At 49.9% G+C, this 18816-nt stretch overlaps 2 protein-coding genes and 1 non-coding gene across 3 annotated transcripts in view; 1 reads left to right on the top strand and 2 right to left on the bottom strand.

The window, feature by feature from the left end:
• The window catches only part of LOC131208099 (matrix metalloproteinase-2-like), a 121531-nt gene extending 121061 nt beyond the window's left edge, over positions 1-470 (bottom strand). Inside the window, exon 1 of the mRNA XM_058200757.1 lies at positions 450-470. The gene's annotated coding sequence lies outside the window, so the exon portion shown is untranslated. The remainder of the gene's footprint in view (positions 1-449) is intronic.
• LOC131208116 (matrix metalloproteinase-2-like) overlaps positions 446-18816 on the bottom strand; it is a 33993-nt gene continuing 15622 nt past the window's right edge. The window contains exons 2-3 of the mRNA XM_058200768.1: positions 731-832; positions 446-646 (exon numbers count right to left, since the gene is read on the bottom strand). Of these exons, the coding sequence (XP_058056751.1) occupies positions 446-646; positions 731-832 (303 nt within the window). The remainder of the gene's footprint in view (positions 647-730; positions 833-18816) is intronic.
• On the top strand, positions 9137-9220 carry Trnal-uaa (transfer RNA leucine (anticodon UAA)). Its single transcript has one exon. It is a non-coding gene; the product is annotated as a tRNA-Leu (tRNA).

Genomic DNA, 18816 nt, shown 5'->3' with positions numbered 1-18816 from the left:
CAATTATCCCTTACTTCATTAAGCGGTACAATTAGCACCGGGACGGGTCAGGACCGAGGCCGAGGCAGGGTGTGGCAAACAAAATCACTCAAGTTGTCAATTCTGCTTAGCAAGTACCGCTTCCTTCCTGTGCCGAGCGCCTCAATTACGGTCCCGGGTTGGCGGGCCGCAGGGACACGGGGGAAATGGCGCCGTAATTACTCCCCACGCCCATCCGGTAACCATTTCGAGGGGGGCGGACGAGGCCCCACGATGCTAGTTCCGTGGCGCATCTTTCAATTTGTTTCTGTCAAGAAAAAGACATTCCATCAGACGCCGCGCGCGAAGGAGAGAGTTGTTGGAAGTGTCACTTTTCCAAATCACTTCGCTCCGGCCGCGGGTTGCGCGTTGATTACGTTTTTTATTTAATTACGCCATAAATTGAGTATCGGGAGTCGGGGTGGACTTACCTCCAAGTGACGACGGAATTCTGCCACTTCTGGCCCTGGATCACGTAGCGGCGGAACCGGCGCTTCCCGAGCCGCCGGTCGTTCGATGGCAGGAAGTCCAGCGAGTCCGGAACATCGGGTGCTCCGCACCGAGGCTTCCGCATCAGCTCCAGCGTGGCCTCGTCGACCGTTCCGGTCGGTTCCAGGTGGCCGTACATCTGTCCGGGACACCAAAAACACGGCAGCTCGTGAGTCTCGTGGCCAATTAAATAAGTCCGCTCGATTGCCACCCTGCAGCTTACCTGCAGCTTGCGCACGGCTTGCTGTAGCTCGTCGATTGTCCGCAGGTTTCCCGTCTCGATGTTCGACTTCTCCAAATACCCGTACCGCATTAGATAGTTTTGCTGAAAGGGAGACAAAAACATTGATTTAAAATGATGTAAAATGAGAAAAAAAGTTGGAAAAAAATTTCATTGGGCGCGCTCCTGCCAGGAGTCGAACCGGGAATCTTCTGATCGGTCGGCCAGCAGGGTGTCCATTGCGCCATAGGACCAGTTGGTAGCTGTCGGCGTTCGAGACGGTATAAGTGTCGCACACACGAACTCGTCATCGTTTCTTACTGTTGCAACTAAAAATAGAAGCAACGTTCTAATGTTGCAAGACAAGTCGCTCGCGTCCGCGATTTCTCACTATGGGAGTACCATGGAAACCGGCGGTCACAAACTGACTTTAAAAAGTTACGATTTTAATTACATTTCCTTAAGATAAAAATGATTAATTCCTTCCAATGTTACGTAGATTCCGAGAATTCATCTTTCACAATCGAAAGAGTGATAAAAATTACTTCTTTGAAAATACCCAAACAATCGATCATTCACGTATTATCATACTTAATCGCGTTAATTTAAACATAATACATGCAAGGAAAACAGAAACGTTATAAGAAGTCCGTAGATTGTTCCTAAAACTAAATTTGTCCACCTATCCCCTACAAATTCCCACCAGTAGAAAAGTAGCTCCCTGAATTCAATCGAAATATCGATTTTTATCAAACGGATTGATTACTACCGTGCGTCTAAATGTTGAACCACAAGTCCAGTTTACTGCCCACATATTCCTTTCGTGCGCTATCGAAATCCATCATCGAAATTGAGTCTTTAAAAACCGATAACATAAAGGATAGTCTGTCGGAGGTCCATAAATAACGGAAATGGACAAAAATAAACCCATCGGGGGGGGGCCGACGGCTTGCAGACGCTGAGCTGGCTGGCGACAAGTCAATAAAAATCAATTCGATAGCAATTGAATTACGGGGCAACCCTTTGCTAGCGGAACACCGACCGAACGCAGCATAGCGCCAATTGTCCAGCCCGCCAGCCAGACAGTTAAAACAAAGCCCACGGTGGAAAAATGTGCATCCTGTCCCTCGAGGGTACCGCCACCACCGCCGATAAGTGCAGCGGATGTCCTCTGCAGGCGGCAATTTAATAGAGTCCTTAAGGTAGAAATTGGCCAGCCCACCACCAACCAGTTGCATCGGAGTTCTCGCGTTCTCTCTTTCGCGTTCGCTTTTCTCTCTGTCCCCTCCATTGGTTGAAGTTCAAAAGCCACAAACAGTTGCTGACCATTTTTGCGGTGCTTGGTTTGGTTTCTTCCTCCTTCGACCGCCGCGGTTGACTGCGGTCTCTTAATCGAATTGTCCCCTGCCGGCCATCGAAGGACCGTCCCCCGGCGGACGAGAGCAGCAGCCTTCAGGCGCCACATCTTAATCAATTTCAATTAAGTGCGTTTCAGCGAGGGCGCCCATCTTCGCTGGGCGATTGAACGGAAGCCTGAGTTGAAATCGCTAAAATACGGCGCTAAACTATATTGGTGGGAGGGCTCCAGTGGGCCCACATCCGGTACACTCTGAAACGGGGACTGGCATCTGAAATTAAGGAAATCGTATCAAAGAACCTTTCAGCCCTAATTTCCGCCATCGCTTGTGAATCTCTTGGAGAGCCTTGTGAAGCACAGGACTATTATTTGGAAACGACTTAGGCTCCTTAAAAGAACTCTCTAATTACTCTGTTTTTTACTTAACCAACCTAAAAAGAAACAACCGACCAACCGACCCCCTTGATACGCAAACAGAGTCAGAGAAACACATAAAATCGACGGTCCACCGAACGGCTCCCCAAAGGGATCTTAGTTCCCGCAAACTCCGTGTCATAACTTCTCCGCACGAAATTGGGTGTTGAACAAACTATTAAAACGATCCGGACAGACATTAGACGGATCGATTTCGGGGTTGACATCGGATCATCTCCCGGAACGACCGGAACGATTTGCATACCCCGTTTCGTTGCTCCCCACCAGGCAAATGTCCTTTTTCTAGGAGGACTAAAAAAAGGACCGGTTTTCTGAGCAACGAGACCGTGCATTGATTGGGAGGCACCGTTGAAAGGAGTTCCGCCGAGGGGCCATAAAAGCGAACGACAACTCTCTCTCTCTCTCTCTCTATCTCTTCCTCTGTCTCTCGGTCTAATCAGAAGTGCTGACTGACTCCATTGGCAATTTTTCTGGCAAACGGGGCGAAAGAAACTACCCTTTTTTGTGAGTGTCCCCGTTGTGACCAAAAACACTGTCCTGAGCCGGACAGGATTTTTATCACATTTTTTATCACATCCTCTCGACGACAACAACACGTGTACATCTTCCGTTTCGCTGACTGTTTCAACGTTCGGGAGGTCAATTCGACACCCATTAGGCACCACATATTGTGGAAAAGGACTATAAATATCGAATCGGCTCTAACGGATCCACAAACAAACCGCCAACAGACCGACGGTTATTGACGATTGTGGATTACGTCGTCAAGTGAAGTGCGGCCCGGCTTGAGGTGACCGAAACAGAGCCAATAGTTGTGACAACGTCAATCGCACCGGCCCAGCACCATTCTCTCTTACGTCAACCTCCACGGCCCACCGGGAGATGTTAGTTAAAATCCGCCTCTGCCCCCCGGTGGAGGCTTCACCTGGCAGACTGCCGCCTGAAGTTGGCAGCCGTTCGATTGATGGAGTCGCCCCCTGCTGTGGAGCGACTCCTGAAAAGCGAAATTGGTCTGATTGAGATTGATTTCAAGTGGATAAATTTCAACGGCCTCGGGAAGGGAGAGGCCAACCCACGCCTAGGCCAGGACATAAATGTGAGGCTCTCTGAATAGAACGAACCTGCACTCGAGGTCCTGCGATCGGAGGACGAACTTCCCGAAGCGCGGAGGATATGATATGGATTTTATATTTTATTGTTAGCTTCGGGTCCGGTGCCCGGGTGTTCCTCTCTGGTGGGGGGGATGTGTTTCTGTGCCGGACACGTGCCGAAATCCACCGCTATCGCAGCTATCGACACGTCTCTATTACGGGAACGACAATAACTACACCACTCCAGAGAGTCAAGTGGTCGGTTTTTAGACGACCTACAACAGCCAGGATGGCTAGGCCACGGGTCATTCGTTCGGTACATTCCACGAGCGCAATGTGATTGACACACTCGAGGCAGGGAGGCCCACTGCGGCCACATAACCCATTGGGCTATGTACTAGCAGAACCCGAAACGTAAATACTGGAGTCGCGCCCTGGTCACAGCATACACCGGATCGGAGCGTTGAGAGGCTGAGCCTGCAAGTGACAATATTTCACATTTCCCGGACGGGGAAAGCGGGCATGAATGTCGGACAATGCGGCGCCTAGCCCATCATTGGCATTCGGTCGGTCAGAGAGAGAGAGAGAGAGCGATGTGAATATGTTTTATGCTTCCGCCAGTGCCACTGCTACATTTGTGCCCCGGGAAGGATTAATTAAACGCGAGTCGGTGAAGTTTTTCGGGAGAAAGAAACATAATAAACCAATGACACTGTTTCGTTTGTAACTTCCCTTAACGGGGTAGGTCAATAAGTGGTGAAGCTAAATGTTGATAAACCAATTAAACGTTTAATACTCATAGCAACAGTCATTTACTATAGAGATGAATGTTTTAGTACTTTTAGTAACTCCTTTAGAACAGTCTTAGTACTCGCTAGCAACCAGAAAGATTGACTTGAGATGATTTTGATTTAATTTAATCCAATACTTAAGGAATTCTGTGATGTGATGGTCCACCAACCCTGACCATAAAATAGGAAGCTGCTGGATGAATTATTAAACACGCGGGTTATGCGCTCCATCGCGTGGCAATAAAAAATCGAAATGCTGATTAACGAACCGCTTTAGCGGCCGCTCTGTTTAGTTCCCCCCGTTCCGCCGACCGGCCGGCCAGGATTATGATGGAAGCAAATCGAACCAAACCAGGCACGTCCACTGTTTGCGATCGATTTGCGCACGCCATCAGCCCGGATACTGACGCCCGCAGTGCAGCGTTGGATGCACTTTTGACGTCAACCAACCCCAGCGGGGGTCTTCCTCTGCCTTGGCCTCTTTCCACTGACACTCCGCTGGAAGCTGGAAGTTTCTGTTTCCGGCTTTCGCCCGCCCGGCTACCATGGACAACCAACAATGGAGCTCCGTGTCTCCGACGTAAATAGTCAGTGGACGTCACACTGAGTGGCTCGAAAAATGCACGTCCGTGGTTTTAAAAATAAAGTCGCCAACCGGACGAGGACGATGGCAAGTGATCACGAACGCGTAACGACGTCTCCGCGAGCGCACACTGCTTTCTGATTCAATTAATGCCTCTCCTGCACGCCATCGATAATCAATTTTCTTCCTTCGTTGGACTCGTTAAATGTAACGTTTCTTAAAGAAAAACATGGACACTCGGTGCGGCGAAACAACATCATCGGGATCGTTCAAAGTGTCGTTCTTAAGGACATTCCGGATGGCAAGAGGACTCTCTTTGGATCTCGTGCCCAAAAACAATAGTGCGAGGCGCGACTGTTTATCCAATAACGATTATTGTAGCATAAACGTAAATGTCTCGTACAGCATTTGAATTGGCCACTCGGGACCTTTGTGATCCTGCGACCACCATCAAATTCATCTGCTTCCGGTGCCCTTTGTATTGGCGGGTATTTGTTTTACGCCCGTTTATAGGGAAATTTTATGGTCGCGATCGGTTTTATCGGCTACACCGATTTTCTTCAGCGTACGGGCGGGCGAAAGTGCATCATGTGCGATCTTCTGCACCATTGGGCTGCAGTTTGTGGGAAACGATCGATAAAATGCCCTCCTGTTGGATGTTACATTAATTTCCAATGCCCTGGCTTGTTAGGTAAAAAATGTAACGATTTTACAGTATGACCTGATATAAAAAAGGCGTAATGCCTCATTGTCTGATTTGTGACCTTATGAGGCCTTAAAGCATCCCATTCAAATTCGAATAATCTAAAGAAGTTGTTTTCTGCTGCTCACAGAACCGTTACTTTTATTTCGTAGAGCAATAAAAAGAAAGACACTTCTTGTAGAATGCAGATTGAAGCAAAATTGGCACCTTCTTTTCCGACTCCTAGCGGCAATAAACGGCTCGCGCTGCTGACCAAACAGGGGACGAATGTGTTGCTCCTCGAAGTGCAATTCCTCCATCCACCCCAGAAGGTCCAAAGAAACATCACTTCCCACCGGGGACAGACAGACAGACAGACAGAGAGAGAGCGAGAGATTTGTGATACGAAAATACTATGTAACTGCAATTGCTGCGGTCCCACAGTTGAGGTCCCGCCGCCGGGCGCAGAAGAAATAAAACCAATGGAGAAACAAAAAGCACACAGGACGACGACTCTCGGGGAACTTAAATGGTGCGCGAAAATGTCTTTCGGATTTCGCCGCCAAGTAACGACGGCCAGCTCTCTGGCCCTACAATGTGTGCCATTTCGAGCGAACGAACCACTATTTCGCACCGAAGGCGATAAGAAGATTGCACTTTTTATCACCCCAAGGGGAACCACTCCGACCGACCGACCGACCGACCGACGGCGGGAGGACATTCCGGGCACCTTTAAGGAGCGCAGCGCGGCGGCACTTTCTTCACGTGTCCACGTGTTAAATTCCGGGCCATCTTGTGCGACGTCGACGACGGTGACGGTGGCCGCCAACGATATCATTTATTGCCGAACTAACTTGCAACTTTGCAAATGTTTTTCCGAACATTCGGACTGGAGTGTGTTTTTCTTGCCCAGCGCCCCAGCCAGTCATTTCCGCCCAAAGGGTCTCACTCTTCCGTCCCAGCGCGTGGGATGTCCTTTTCGGTAGGGAATCGAGATTTGAGCGGTGCTTCGTCGTCTCCGAACAACTTGCGAGTTGTTTGAAACGATCCCGATCCGGCGCTCGGAATACGAATACCAGAGCGCCGATAAAAAGTCGAAAATTGTTTATACGTTTGCGGCTTTTGAGGTCTGTTTTCTGCAAAACGATCACAAGAGGGTCGACCTTTCGGGAAACCCTCTTAATATGATGCCTTTCGAATGAAGTTCTCGCTCGGGAGCAGAAAGGGCGAAAACAAGGAACCCCGACACGACCCCTTCCGGGGCGGCACACAAAGCCAACCGGAGCCGGAGTAACAAGTTGCCCGGGGACGGCGCTTTCTCGCCCATTTCTTGTCACACACAAAACCATCATCAACCATTTGTGGTCCGGGTCCGGGACGGGACGTTGAGATTTCTATCGGGTCCCCGAATCGCCGCCATCGAGCGCCTTGTCGTCGAATGCGATAAATATTTATTTGCCTTTGTGCCACTTCCAAAGACGCTGCTCCGAGAATCGTTCCGGCATCCGGCGGCGAACGTTCCGAAAACAGCACGCACGGGGAATCGGGAATCCAGAATCCGAATCCTAGTGGGGACGAATGCTTTGCGCATTTCCGTTTGCGCACACCATAAAAGCCCGGAGGTCCTGCCGCCCGGAAAGGGGCTCCGAAAGCCACCAACTCGAACGCGCGCCCTTTTTTTATTAGTCTTTCGCCAATAATGGTTTATGATCGGTAGGGAAGGGTAGTAAACGGTTCGTTATCGACGCCCGCGGGTCGTAGCCGGCGAGAGAGTGTAGTGTCAATTTGATGGTGAATTTATTTGGTTATTGAACCATCGGCAGGGGGCCCAAACACGACGCGACTCCGAGAGTCCTTCATCACTTAATCACACAAAATGCTCTCGTCGTCGTCGCTGGATGTTGGTTCGAAGTTACGCATTTCTTTGTTCTCGGAATGCTCGAGTTTTATGCGCCAAAACTTGTTTATGCGCTTTCCCGTCGCCGAAGGAGCAGATTTGTCCCGCAGGGCTTTGCGGGTCGTTAGACGATAGGGTTTCACCCCTCGACACCGTTCACGGGAGTTTTCTCGGCGAGCTAGTAGCGCCCGGATTATGCGCGATTACGATAACCGAATGCGAAAATTGGATTCCCACGGTAACAACCATTCGCTTGATCTTCGCGCGATCGCAATAACGACCTCTTTGTGTCGGTCCCGCGTGTCCTGATTTCGCGTGCTGCACCTGAATTGCATCCACTAACAAGTGGCCCCATTAAATGCGCCCCAAGACGTGAAAGTGATACGCGAATCGGGCCGCGAAGACAAGTGAACAGAACCGTTTTATGAGTGCCTGTTTATGGCCACCTTAAGCACCGTACGGCTTACCGAACCAAACTTCTGACCTAACGGCCGATTTTACTGCTTGCGCCGCTGCTTTGGGTGAGAATTCGTTGTTCCAAATGCTTTATTGGTACTATTAGCGGCCATAACAGTAAAAGGCCGCTAGTAATTACCGTAAGTGTGTCCGGGAGGGCTTTGGGACATCTTCACTTTCTCCGGACACGGCCAAATGACCCAAGTCTACCTGTGCATGATTAATGGTCATAAACGGCCGACCCATAAATCCATCTGCAGAAAAAACTATCCACGGCCTAATCATAGTGGACGCACGCCAGCACCTCAATAAAAACTGTTGCTCCACGAGAATGGCACACAATGTCGGCAGGATGCTAAATAATTAATGATTCCAACCGAGGATTATTATGAGCACCGAAAGTCACTTCAAATATGTTGACTTTGCTTGACGGGCTTGTTACTGACACACATTAGGAGCAGGTCCTGCGAAGGAAACTATTTCGCACCAACAATTCGCGCAAACAATGCATTACGTGAGCATCATTTACGAACTACGCGAAGTTGCCGACAACGACGACGACGGCAATCGATTCCACCCTCTCCCGACTTGTGTGGCGCCAGATTTTAAACTCAGCACCGCACGGCGCCGCCAACAGTGTATGCAAATTCTAGGCCCTCTCCTCTACAAACTCTTGTAATGCGTGTCGCCCTCCACCATCGAACCCGGGGTTACCGGAACCTGCATCGGGTAAGATGGAAAGTTTGCAGAAACAAGCAAATCAACTTTTCTCATCATTTCCACCGACAAAGTCCACATCTACGGCGCCGCCATCGGAAAGGGATAAAGTTTCCCGGGTTGATAACTTCCGGCAAAATGTCAAAGTGATGCGCGCCCGGGTGCAGGAGCAAACGGCCGCTCGGCGTTTGATCAGCGCCGTGCGTCTTCTTTTATTGGTATTCACAAGCCGCAGAGAGACAGGATCGAATTACACTGCCCCATGCACCACCAACGAAGGTCATAATGCGCCGGTACAGCATCGGAAAAGTTACGTGAAAATGTAAAAGTGAATATGCTGCGTGTTGGTGGCCATGGGATGCCGAGTTTACATTGGGATTTGGACTCACAGCCAGCATAAGTCAGGATGGCCGAGCGGTCTAAGGCGCCAGATTTAAGCTCTGGTTCCCGTAAGGGAGCGTGGGTTCGAACCCCACTTCTGACATCCTCTTTTTATTTGTATCGCGCGCCGTTCGTTTTGCGGGCGATGTTGCACGCTACGTCGCGTGACGTTACGTTTTGTTGCGCGACGATTGAACCGTTACGCTTGTCGCCTGTGGATAAGTTTCTATAATGCGTTACGCGGAATTTTGTCTAATTTTTGAGTATTTCATTTTGAGGAAAAGTTAGCTTGTCAGAGATGGGAATTAATTTCTGATTCCAAGACGTGTGCCCTGCGATAAGATAGAGACACACTCTGGACACAGCGGGCAAAGATAAAGGGGGTCTTCACTTATCTTCAATGAATTTCTAAATATAACCACGTCTAGGTCACCGGTCTGGGTGCTACCGTTCGGCGGTTCTCTTCTCCCTAACGAGCTCCTCTCCACCGTCCTCAAGCATCTGTTTGCGTGTTGAGTGAGAAGATCAAAAATAGCCCACCGTGCGCCAAGATCTTGTTTAAAGATCACTCGGAGCGTCCCCACGGGGAGTGCGATCCGATAGCCGATCCCAAGCGACCATATGTTAATTTTCCCGCGGAAAGCGCGATTTTCCGCGTGTTCGAATCCCAATCACAATAACAAATCCTCCCGCGGGACACTTAGTCCGTCTTTTGGACCGCGCGGACTGCCGGACTTTCCTCTGATGGGCTGGCGGCCCGTGCTAGCAGCATCATTATTACCGGCACAGAGCTATAGACATCGATTTACTAGACCCCCATTGGCCTTGCCGTGCCATGCAGTGGGTTCTTCCATTGATGGCACATAGAAAACGAGTCCTTTTTTTGGTCCGGTCCGGTGCACTATCGCGCGGTTGTCATCAGACCGCAACGGGATTGACAGCGGTCTGCGGAACCGGGAACCGGCCAGGTCTGATAAACGGCCAGTAACCGTTCCGTTAATCAGCAAAAACCGAACGAGTGGCATGAGGGCCTTCAGATTGATCCACCGGATTATGACAAGCGCTGGCCAGTTGTCAGTCTCACACGCGGAACCCGGGACTTCCGTGGCCCTTTCACGGGTTCACGGACCCCAAGGAACCCTGTCGAAGTTCGAGAAGGAGCAAACGATCACGGACGATGGACGATTCTTATTTTCCACTTTTCAACGTCCGATGTGGCCATGCCAATCGCGATAAGCACTCGATGCGGTTGCTGGCGGTGAAAACGTTTCCAATCGACTAGACTTGTTGGCGAAGAAAGGAGTTCGCCGGCAAAGTGACCACTCCAAGGCGACCGGGGACCACTCCGGCGTGCGCGACGACTGCTTTTATCGTGCAAATGCACAATAACACACGACCGCCGCGACCGCAAAGTGAATTCCGTATTTTTCCACAATTTTATTGGATATAAATTTGCGCTAATCGGAAATTTATTGCCCGACCGCTGGCGTTCGATCGATCGGCAATCGAGTTGGGTCGATTGGGAGTTTTCATCAAAACAGACTCCACGACGAAGACGACGACTGTAATGGAGTAATCACTAATCAGTTAAAACGAGTGTGTTGCCATCAGCTAATCGAAGAAAAATTTATCACGCTGTCCTGTCTGCCTGTCTGTCTGTGGCCAGATCCGGAGACAATGAGATGACCATACAAGGACCGTGCACTTAATCCATCTGGCGACGCCACAAGTTGACAGACTCCAGGCACGCACATTTATCATGGTGTCGTGGTCCTGCCTAGGCGCTCCTTGAATTCCGTTAGGCGACACTAATGCCTAATTATGGTGCCAACGCACTCTTCGAACTGTTTGGCCGGCCGGAGCCGGGACAAATCATATTATCCAACTCAAGCACTCGGATTAGGACGCCCATTTACTGTGTCGCGCTGATCCCATCAAGGCACTTGACGGACGCCTCCAGAACAGCCACTAACGTGGTCTGGGACGTAGAGGAACTAGAAACAAATCTTCATTAATGTACGACAATTCATTTAGTTGACTTTCGAGGGGCAGCCTCCTGTCAATTAACTTATTTATTTGTATATTGTTTTAGCAGCACAGTAGATGAAAGTTGATTAACACGCGAACCATAATCGACTCGGCGACTTACTGACCACAAAATCCCCAATTGCTTAATGCACAAATAATTCACACAGCCAGCCAGCAAATTGTTGGCTAGCACTTCAAATCTATTCGCCGAGGATGCTTCGCTTGGTTGACTCACAAAATTACCACTCGAGGCATCGAGGCGTCAAGAGCTCGGGGACTTCCCACGAAAGCGGGTGCCAAAATGATTCGTGCAAACACGCCCAAACACCTGAATTTGCATATTGCGGAATATTTTCACACAATTACCGAGCGCCCACGATGACGCCTTCGATCTGTGACGGCATCGCTCGCTCACGATCGATTGCATCACGCGCACCAGTCGTTTTCCAGGAAATCTCCGCATTCCAACATAAGAGCGGGGCATAAGAGGGAAAAAGCGACGCATTTCAATTACCGCGATCGCGATCTCAAGAAACATGAGAACAAGTTCTTTCTTGCAGGACGGCTGGCCGGTCGGGGATCCGATCCGATCCTCACATACGGTCTGAAGTGCCGGCTGAAGTTGCTGCGACTAATCCTCTATGCTCGACGGCCCCCCCAATAGATGATCACCCTATGATCGCAGAGCAACAATGAATGAACCCCATTATGCTCGCGTGATCCGTGGTTTAATGAGTTTCTTTAACCCGGGCGCGTCACATCGGGGACCCATAAATTGTATTTCACGTCACAAGTGCAGCACTCGAAAGCCTGGCCGACCCGGTTCATCAATGCTCATTGATCACCAAGCGACCCAGCAGCGACCCCCATTCAAACCGGGGGGCCGTCTTGGTCTTGTTCTCGAGCACGTCCGAGACCGGGACCGATCAATTTGAAAAACTGTCAAACAAATTATCGAACAACGGGAAGGGGAAAAAACGGAGCGAGTAACACAAAAAAGGAGGGAAACATAACATCGGTCGGGGTCGAAGATCGATCGAGGTGCAGGCGAAAAACGTCCCAGTAATGGGAGAAAGATTTATGATCACGTCGACTGAGAAGCGATCTAAGAAGCCCCCCGCGAGGGGGTTGCGATGGTGATTATGGAAAGCAAAGCATACTCTGATGGTAAGTGGCACTCAGATACATTCCTGAGCTCGACCGACTCACTCGAAACCATTTATCGGAATTGTTGTTACACTTCCCCATTAAGTAATGCTTTGTTCTTGGAAAACTATTCATGTATTGACTGCTTTAAAGCTTAGCTAATATTTTAACCACAGTTTGCCCTGTGCTCCTCTCTCTGTTCACATCGACTGGGCAGAATCGAACTGAGCAGTTCCGGGCTTCGAACTAATTAAATATGTTCGACGAGGCGCATCCGAATTCGCAACAATTCTGGCAACGCCGGAAATCGACATAATTAGCAACATGCTCTTTAATGCGCCTGGTGCCGTTTTTGAAACATTGATCCGTGAAATTTTCCCGCCACCGGCTCGGCTTTTCACACTTTCGCCGGGATTTTCGCTCTCTCTCTCGCTCTCTCACCGGGGCTTTGTTTTTCCGCTGAAACTGAATTTTGGGCCCTTACAGGAAGCGATATTTGGAGGTGCATTATGTTGGCGCACCAAACCCCGGATGGCGGACTAATAAAATGAAATTCTACTCCATTTACTGCGCAGCACCGGATTGAGAGTGCCTCGGGGTGGGCAATATTGAATTAGTTTTGGCTTGTAGCATAATTTAGTTACACTCCACACTGTGTCCACTGTTGCCCATTTTCCCTTTTTTCTTTTCAACGACTGATTAAATTACTTTCAAAACAAATCCGCGGTTGGAAGGCGCCTTCCGGCTGGCTTCCGAACTTTATCATCATCACGCGCAATTAGAACGGACCGGATGTGTCAGTGACAAATCGGGACAAACCGGGGCGACGGAAGAGACATTTGTAGCTAATATTTCAAACCAGAGTGGGACAGCTTTCGTTGTCAGGAGTTTGCAGAACATCTTACAGGACCTTTCTTATGCTCTCGGTGTTCCACCAGTGAGGACAGTGGTGGCCCATAATGTTCAAGACTGCAACTTACAAGCAGGACATCTGTTTCTTTGAAAGTGCTTCACTCGACGGCCATTGACCGAAAGAGGATTTAAAAATTATTATTGATCGATGAAAGACATCTATTCTCTCACAAGCGACGAACGACCCCTTTTTTAAATTCCATCACAAAAACAGAGGCGAATCATTCTCTAAACGCCAGCCACTGTGACGGTGATTCATTTGACGGTGTTCTTCCGGACGTCAGTTGGATGCCTTTCGGGGCAGCGAAGCAGTACAAGTTAGGGTCTACCGGATACGGTCAGTTACACTCCGTCATCTGCAGCTGCCAACAAATGGAAGCCGAGTTGTAGCCCACGGTTTGTCGAACAGAGATGAATAACAACCCGTTACCAGGGACGTTACATCGTTATTATGACTTTCATTGGAGCAAGAGTTGTGTTAAGTGCTTTCCGTGTCCCGATGTTTGCCCGATGTTTGCGCTCACCAGCCGCTAGCACTAATGCACCGCACGCACCGGCCGCGGAGAGCATTAATTTGTCCTTCCCGTCCGTTGTAATCTACAAGCGCTTTTTTGCGGTTCGGATTCAATTAGTAGCGGCCGGCCAACCGTCAGCCCGTTGGAATGCAAAGCTCGGAACCGGACCAAGCCGCGTTGTGTGGCCACACCGGAACACGGAAAATACGCTTCCGGGAAAGAACTTCAGCCGGCCAGCCGCAAAACCCTTCTGTACATCCTTGCCGTCCTGTGGTGCGTTCTGCAAAATTGTATCCAGTTCCATATGGCCAGGCTGCCAGAGCCTGGAAGCCTTAAAACTCGGACTGTGTACTTTTACACGGCACCGGTTCCACCGTTGCTCCTGGATTAGGTTTTAGGTGGCCGGTGGGGTAGTTGCATAAACTAATTAATACAGCAACATAAACTAGCTCATTTCGCTGCATGCGAGTGGCTCTCTTTTGGGCGCCAAATGTAAACATCGACCGCTGCCGGAGAGAGAGAGAAGAGGGAATTCATTTACACCACTCTTCCGGGTGCCTCCGCCGGTCGACCAGCGTCGAAGGTGCGAACGAATGTTTGGGCGCTTGTTTTACATTAAATTTGTACGGAATTTGTTTTACGCACCTCCGCGACAGAAGGCCGGCCGGAAATGCTAATTAAAGCGATCATTATACACGCATTTAGTTGTTGTTAGCTGGGCCGCCGGACGACATCGGCGACTCCTCTGGTCCGATAGCCAACGAGCATCGATAGCAATCAGGCTTTACCCCGTGGCCGGGCTATCTTTCCAATTGATCGAAATAGATTTCGCAATTACTGGCAGATGCTCGGTCGGATTCGCGGCGAGAGATCGCATTTCCTTCCTGGTGCGCACCAAGATTCATGGCCCGCGCATGAATCATGCAGCGAGCTTCGTAATTGAATATGAAGAGGTATATTATTATGAAATCAATTATTTACGTGAAGCTCGGGCGGCCCTTGTGGCCCAGCAAGAGCAGGAAACGTTCCGGAATGATACCCCTATTTCATGGGTTCCACAGCAAAACTCACCTGAAAGCAGAAGAAGAATAAAGCTTTTAGGATGCGGATTCACTTCGAGAACGGATACCAAACTCAAGCCGCTAATGATGCGTCCCGGAACCCACATTAGCGAGCAGCGAGGGAAGACGCACTCCCAAACAATCGCACAGTACAACGATTCAAAAGACCACCACTCTGACGGATGGCCGGAACCATCATCCGTCCCCGTTCAAACACAGCGGGCGGACACATTGTTGTTGTTGTTCGCGGGCTGGCCAACAAACGCACCACACCAAAAACCGCGCATATTCTTTTCACATTTCGCACCACGGCCGCAAAGCCGCCAGGACGAGCCCGTGCGTTGCATACATAATTCACTCGGCCAATCCGCCTCGCCGGCGGACGAGAACATGGAAAGTATCATCATTTTTCAAAACCATATTTATTTATGTCATAAAGCGTCCGCACAGGGGCGGGCGAGGCATCATCATAAATTATGCTCCTATCGCGATCCGGCGGTCCGGCGGTTTGTTCGCACCGGCTCTTGTATGTGTTTGGCCTACATACTTTTTGAACTGCCCCGTGGGTCTCGGGGAATCTAAAAAGTGCGTTCGAATGCGCAAACTTTAGAGCAAACTTCGGGCCGGATAAGGCCGGATGTCCGGATGTTCCGGGCGGACTTCCGAAAAAGGTGAGCCTGTGAGTCCTGTGCGTGTCAATCAAGAGACCCCCACCAGCGATTATGCCAGGATGTTCTCTCTTTGTTTTCGGAGCCACCACGGAGGAACCGCGCGCCTTATTTCGAGCGTGAAAAATGATCCGTTTGATTGTCAGATCTCTCGTTGCCCGGCGCATTCAATGATGGGGAGAGATGACTGACACTTGATTGACTACGCCGACCTAGCCGGAGTTTAACGAGCAAACATCGAGCCGCGGCGAGAGAAGGCGAGAGCAATCGAATTAATACTATCGGAGGGGCTAATAATTTCAATCGTTGCCCGTCCAACGCAACCAAACCGACTCCGATCGGGAAACCCGGGATCACATCGGTTTCTGCAGTCGAGCCGGGCCATCAATATTTTACGGCCATAATCAACGGCGGAACGGAAATTGATCAATTGAAATTATTTAATTCAAGTTTAGCGTGCGTTGATTAAGTACGTTCACGGAGCCTCACAGGCGGGACACGCGTGTGATGAGTGTATATTCACGAGGCCGCACTCTCTCTCTTTCTCTGGTGACACAGACACTCTAAGGCAGGATAATTCAATTTCTGCTCCGCTGTGGCGCTACTGCGCTGGCTCCACAGGACGCCACAGAGGGCGGTTAATTAGCTTGCGAAATTCAATTAAATAGCTTTCGATTTTTCACCCCCGAAGCCGAATTTGCGCGTTGTAAATATTGGATCCCCGGGACGGGGCCCTAATAAATTGAGTTCGCACGCGCTCAAGCTTTATTGGCTTTCTGGCCTTTTTTTCTGGGGAGTTCCGATTTGGGCTAGAGTCGCCTGAATTATTTGATATCGATAGCCGAGGCCGAGATTTCGTTGGGCTGTGAGTCTGTCAGCAGCCAATAACATTTGTTGAGTATAATGGAGTTTATCAATTAACACTTCAAGGTGGCACTCCTACAATTTAAGGAATCGACAAGATAGCAGTCGCCAGTCGTATCGGCTTACCTCTCACTGCACTGAACACTTAACACTGAATTGCTGTGGCATCTTCTATGCCCAAACGCCTTACGTTCTGAGCACAGTTTGCTATGATCGTTAGCAAAATTTGGCTCACCCAGCTTACGTCACCGTCCTTTTTTTTGCAAACCCGAAAAAATGGACCTCTTAGACCTCCAGCGGAGAGAATCGCGAGTTGTGTCACCAGCCCCGTCTGAGTCACGCAATTATTTGAACCACATTTTGCATGCGCTACGGATCCCATAAAAAAGTGATCCCATTTTGGGTTCGCTTTGCCCTCCTTTTAATTCAACAGATGAATTCAACACGCCCCAGATGAGATCAGCACGCAGCAGGCGCAGAAAGGCTGTGCTGTCAGACTTGCCTTGCCATCCGTTGGCTACCAACATAACAACAACATCACAGTAAGCCATTGAAACGATACTGTTTGGATCATAATTCTTGCAGCGAACCTAAGTTTAATATATTCTACAATTTAAAAAGAACCGCTTATATTGAAAAAAACAACAGACAGTAGACATTAGTTGCTATGCAATTCTTTCGTCTTTCAATCGGATCTATTGTTTTCGAATCGATCAGCATAAAGCGAGAACATCGTGCGTGCACATAAAGCACAACGGCGGGCGCATCTTCTTCAATGAGCTGGACTGTTTCAGAGGGAATAAAACATCTTATCCCGCCCAGACGAGAAGAAGATTCGACGATCATTCTCCGACCGCAACAGAAGAACCATCGGGCAGGAACCATTCTTCACGCACCGAGGAAACCACAAAGAAGACACACAAAAGGCACCTCCGCTCAGAGCTTAGTTCCGGTGAATTGAAATCCCGAAGAAGGGGAACTCGCGGTTACGGGGTCGAAGACGAAGCCGAATCCATCATTAATTCGTTTATGTTTTATGCATACCATCCGGCCTCCGCCCCACGAAAGTCGTCAGCCCGAAAATCGACCGTTGAATGTTAAACAAGGGGCCCAACAGCCCTGCGTGAAGCAGCAATATTTCCGGAGGCCTACAACAGACTAACAAGAGGTTTGATTATTGTAGGTTCCTATTTACGAGCGGCGGCGGCTGTACGCGTATGACGGATGGGAATGAAGGTGATCTCCCCGGGCTCTTCGGGCGATTGGGGAAGATCCTGCGCGAAGATCGACACGAGCGAAGACGCGGTTCCCGGAACCGTTGACTGGCTGGCAATTAATCTTCGTTGCTCGATGGGAAACATCGACACGAAAAGTGACATAACAACGTGATCCGCGGCCTGTGTCCTGGGCGGGTGGAGCGTAGGCGCGAACTAATTTCAGCACCGTGCGGCGAAGATAAATGTGCAATGCGGTTCGCGTGTGTGCGGTGAGTTATGTACTGGCCGTTGTCCGCGTATGCTAACAAGGCCGTGAGCCTTGTCTGTTAATTGCCAGTTATGCTGCCGCCAAACAGCGGCGTTGACATGATAACGAGGCAACCTTAGAATAGGTTATTTTTATACACCACACAGTCCGGTGGGGGACCTTCAAAGAACTCGCATCTTTTGTGCGTTCCGGAATCGGAGACCCGTGGCCCCGATTTCCCGAGTCGCCGAGTGCAACGATGTATCCGATGTTTAATGCATGAGTTATGCGCGCCGCCGCGAACAATATGGACGCTAATTCAAAAGTGTTTTCGAACCATTATTTCCCACCGGCGCGGCCAGAGGATGCGAAGCAGATGGCCGCCGGCGATGACTTATGGACCCCATGGATGGCCATCCGCGATTCATTCACCAGCACGACCAACATAAATTATGCTCGCCGATTGGCCATTTTGGGGTAGGACAACTATTCGTTAGCCATCGACCCAACAGACGTCGGTCGTATTGTGGTGCCGAGAAAAATGTTGGCCCCGGACAAAGTTTGACGAATCTTTGACGAAGCACCATTCGAATGCCACGCCGGCAGCAGCCAACGGGCAAAGTGAGAAAGTTGATCCAAACATTGCCATACCCATTAGACGTGGCATCTGCTCCGATCCCGGTCCCGTGTGTGACCTTCGTGTCGATACTGGCTCGCTGCGCCGGGATGCCCGATATTTGACACCCACTTGACACCGGAACCCTTTCCAGTCACACGGCACGGCAGCATCGGAGCGGGCCCTAATGGCTCACCCGGGGCAGCGTCGCGCTGATAGAATTACTGGCCACAAAGACAAATACCAGATCGCCCTGAGCTCGAAACTCGGAAAAACAACGAGTCGTCCAACAGACACACGTGTTAATATATTTTCCCTAACGGGTTGTCTCCGCCCGACGTTCGGAATTATTGCCCGCCGAGAAATCCAATCTTCAGCCCGTTTCGCAGCATAAGCATTCTCCAGCGCGCGTCTTGTGGGCCACG

The sequence above is a fragment of the Anopheles bellator genome, chromosome 1 (genome assembly GCF_943735745.2).
Source record: "Anopheles bellator chromosome 1, idAnoBellAS_SP24_06.2, whole genome shotgun sequence".
In the NCBI taxonomy this organism is placed as follows: domain Eukaryota; kingdom Metazoa; phylum Arthropoda; class Insecta; order Diptera; family Culicidae; genus Anopheles; species Anopheles bellator.
Note: the sequence above shows the minus strand (reverse complement) of the source record. Positions and strands in the feature narration are given on the sequence as shown.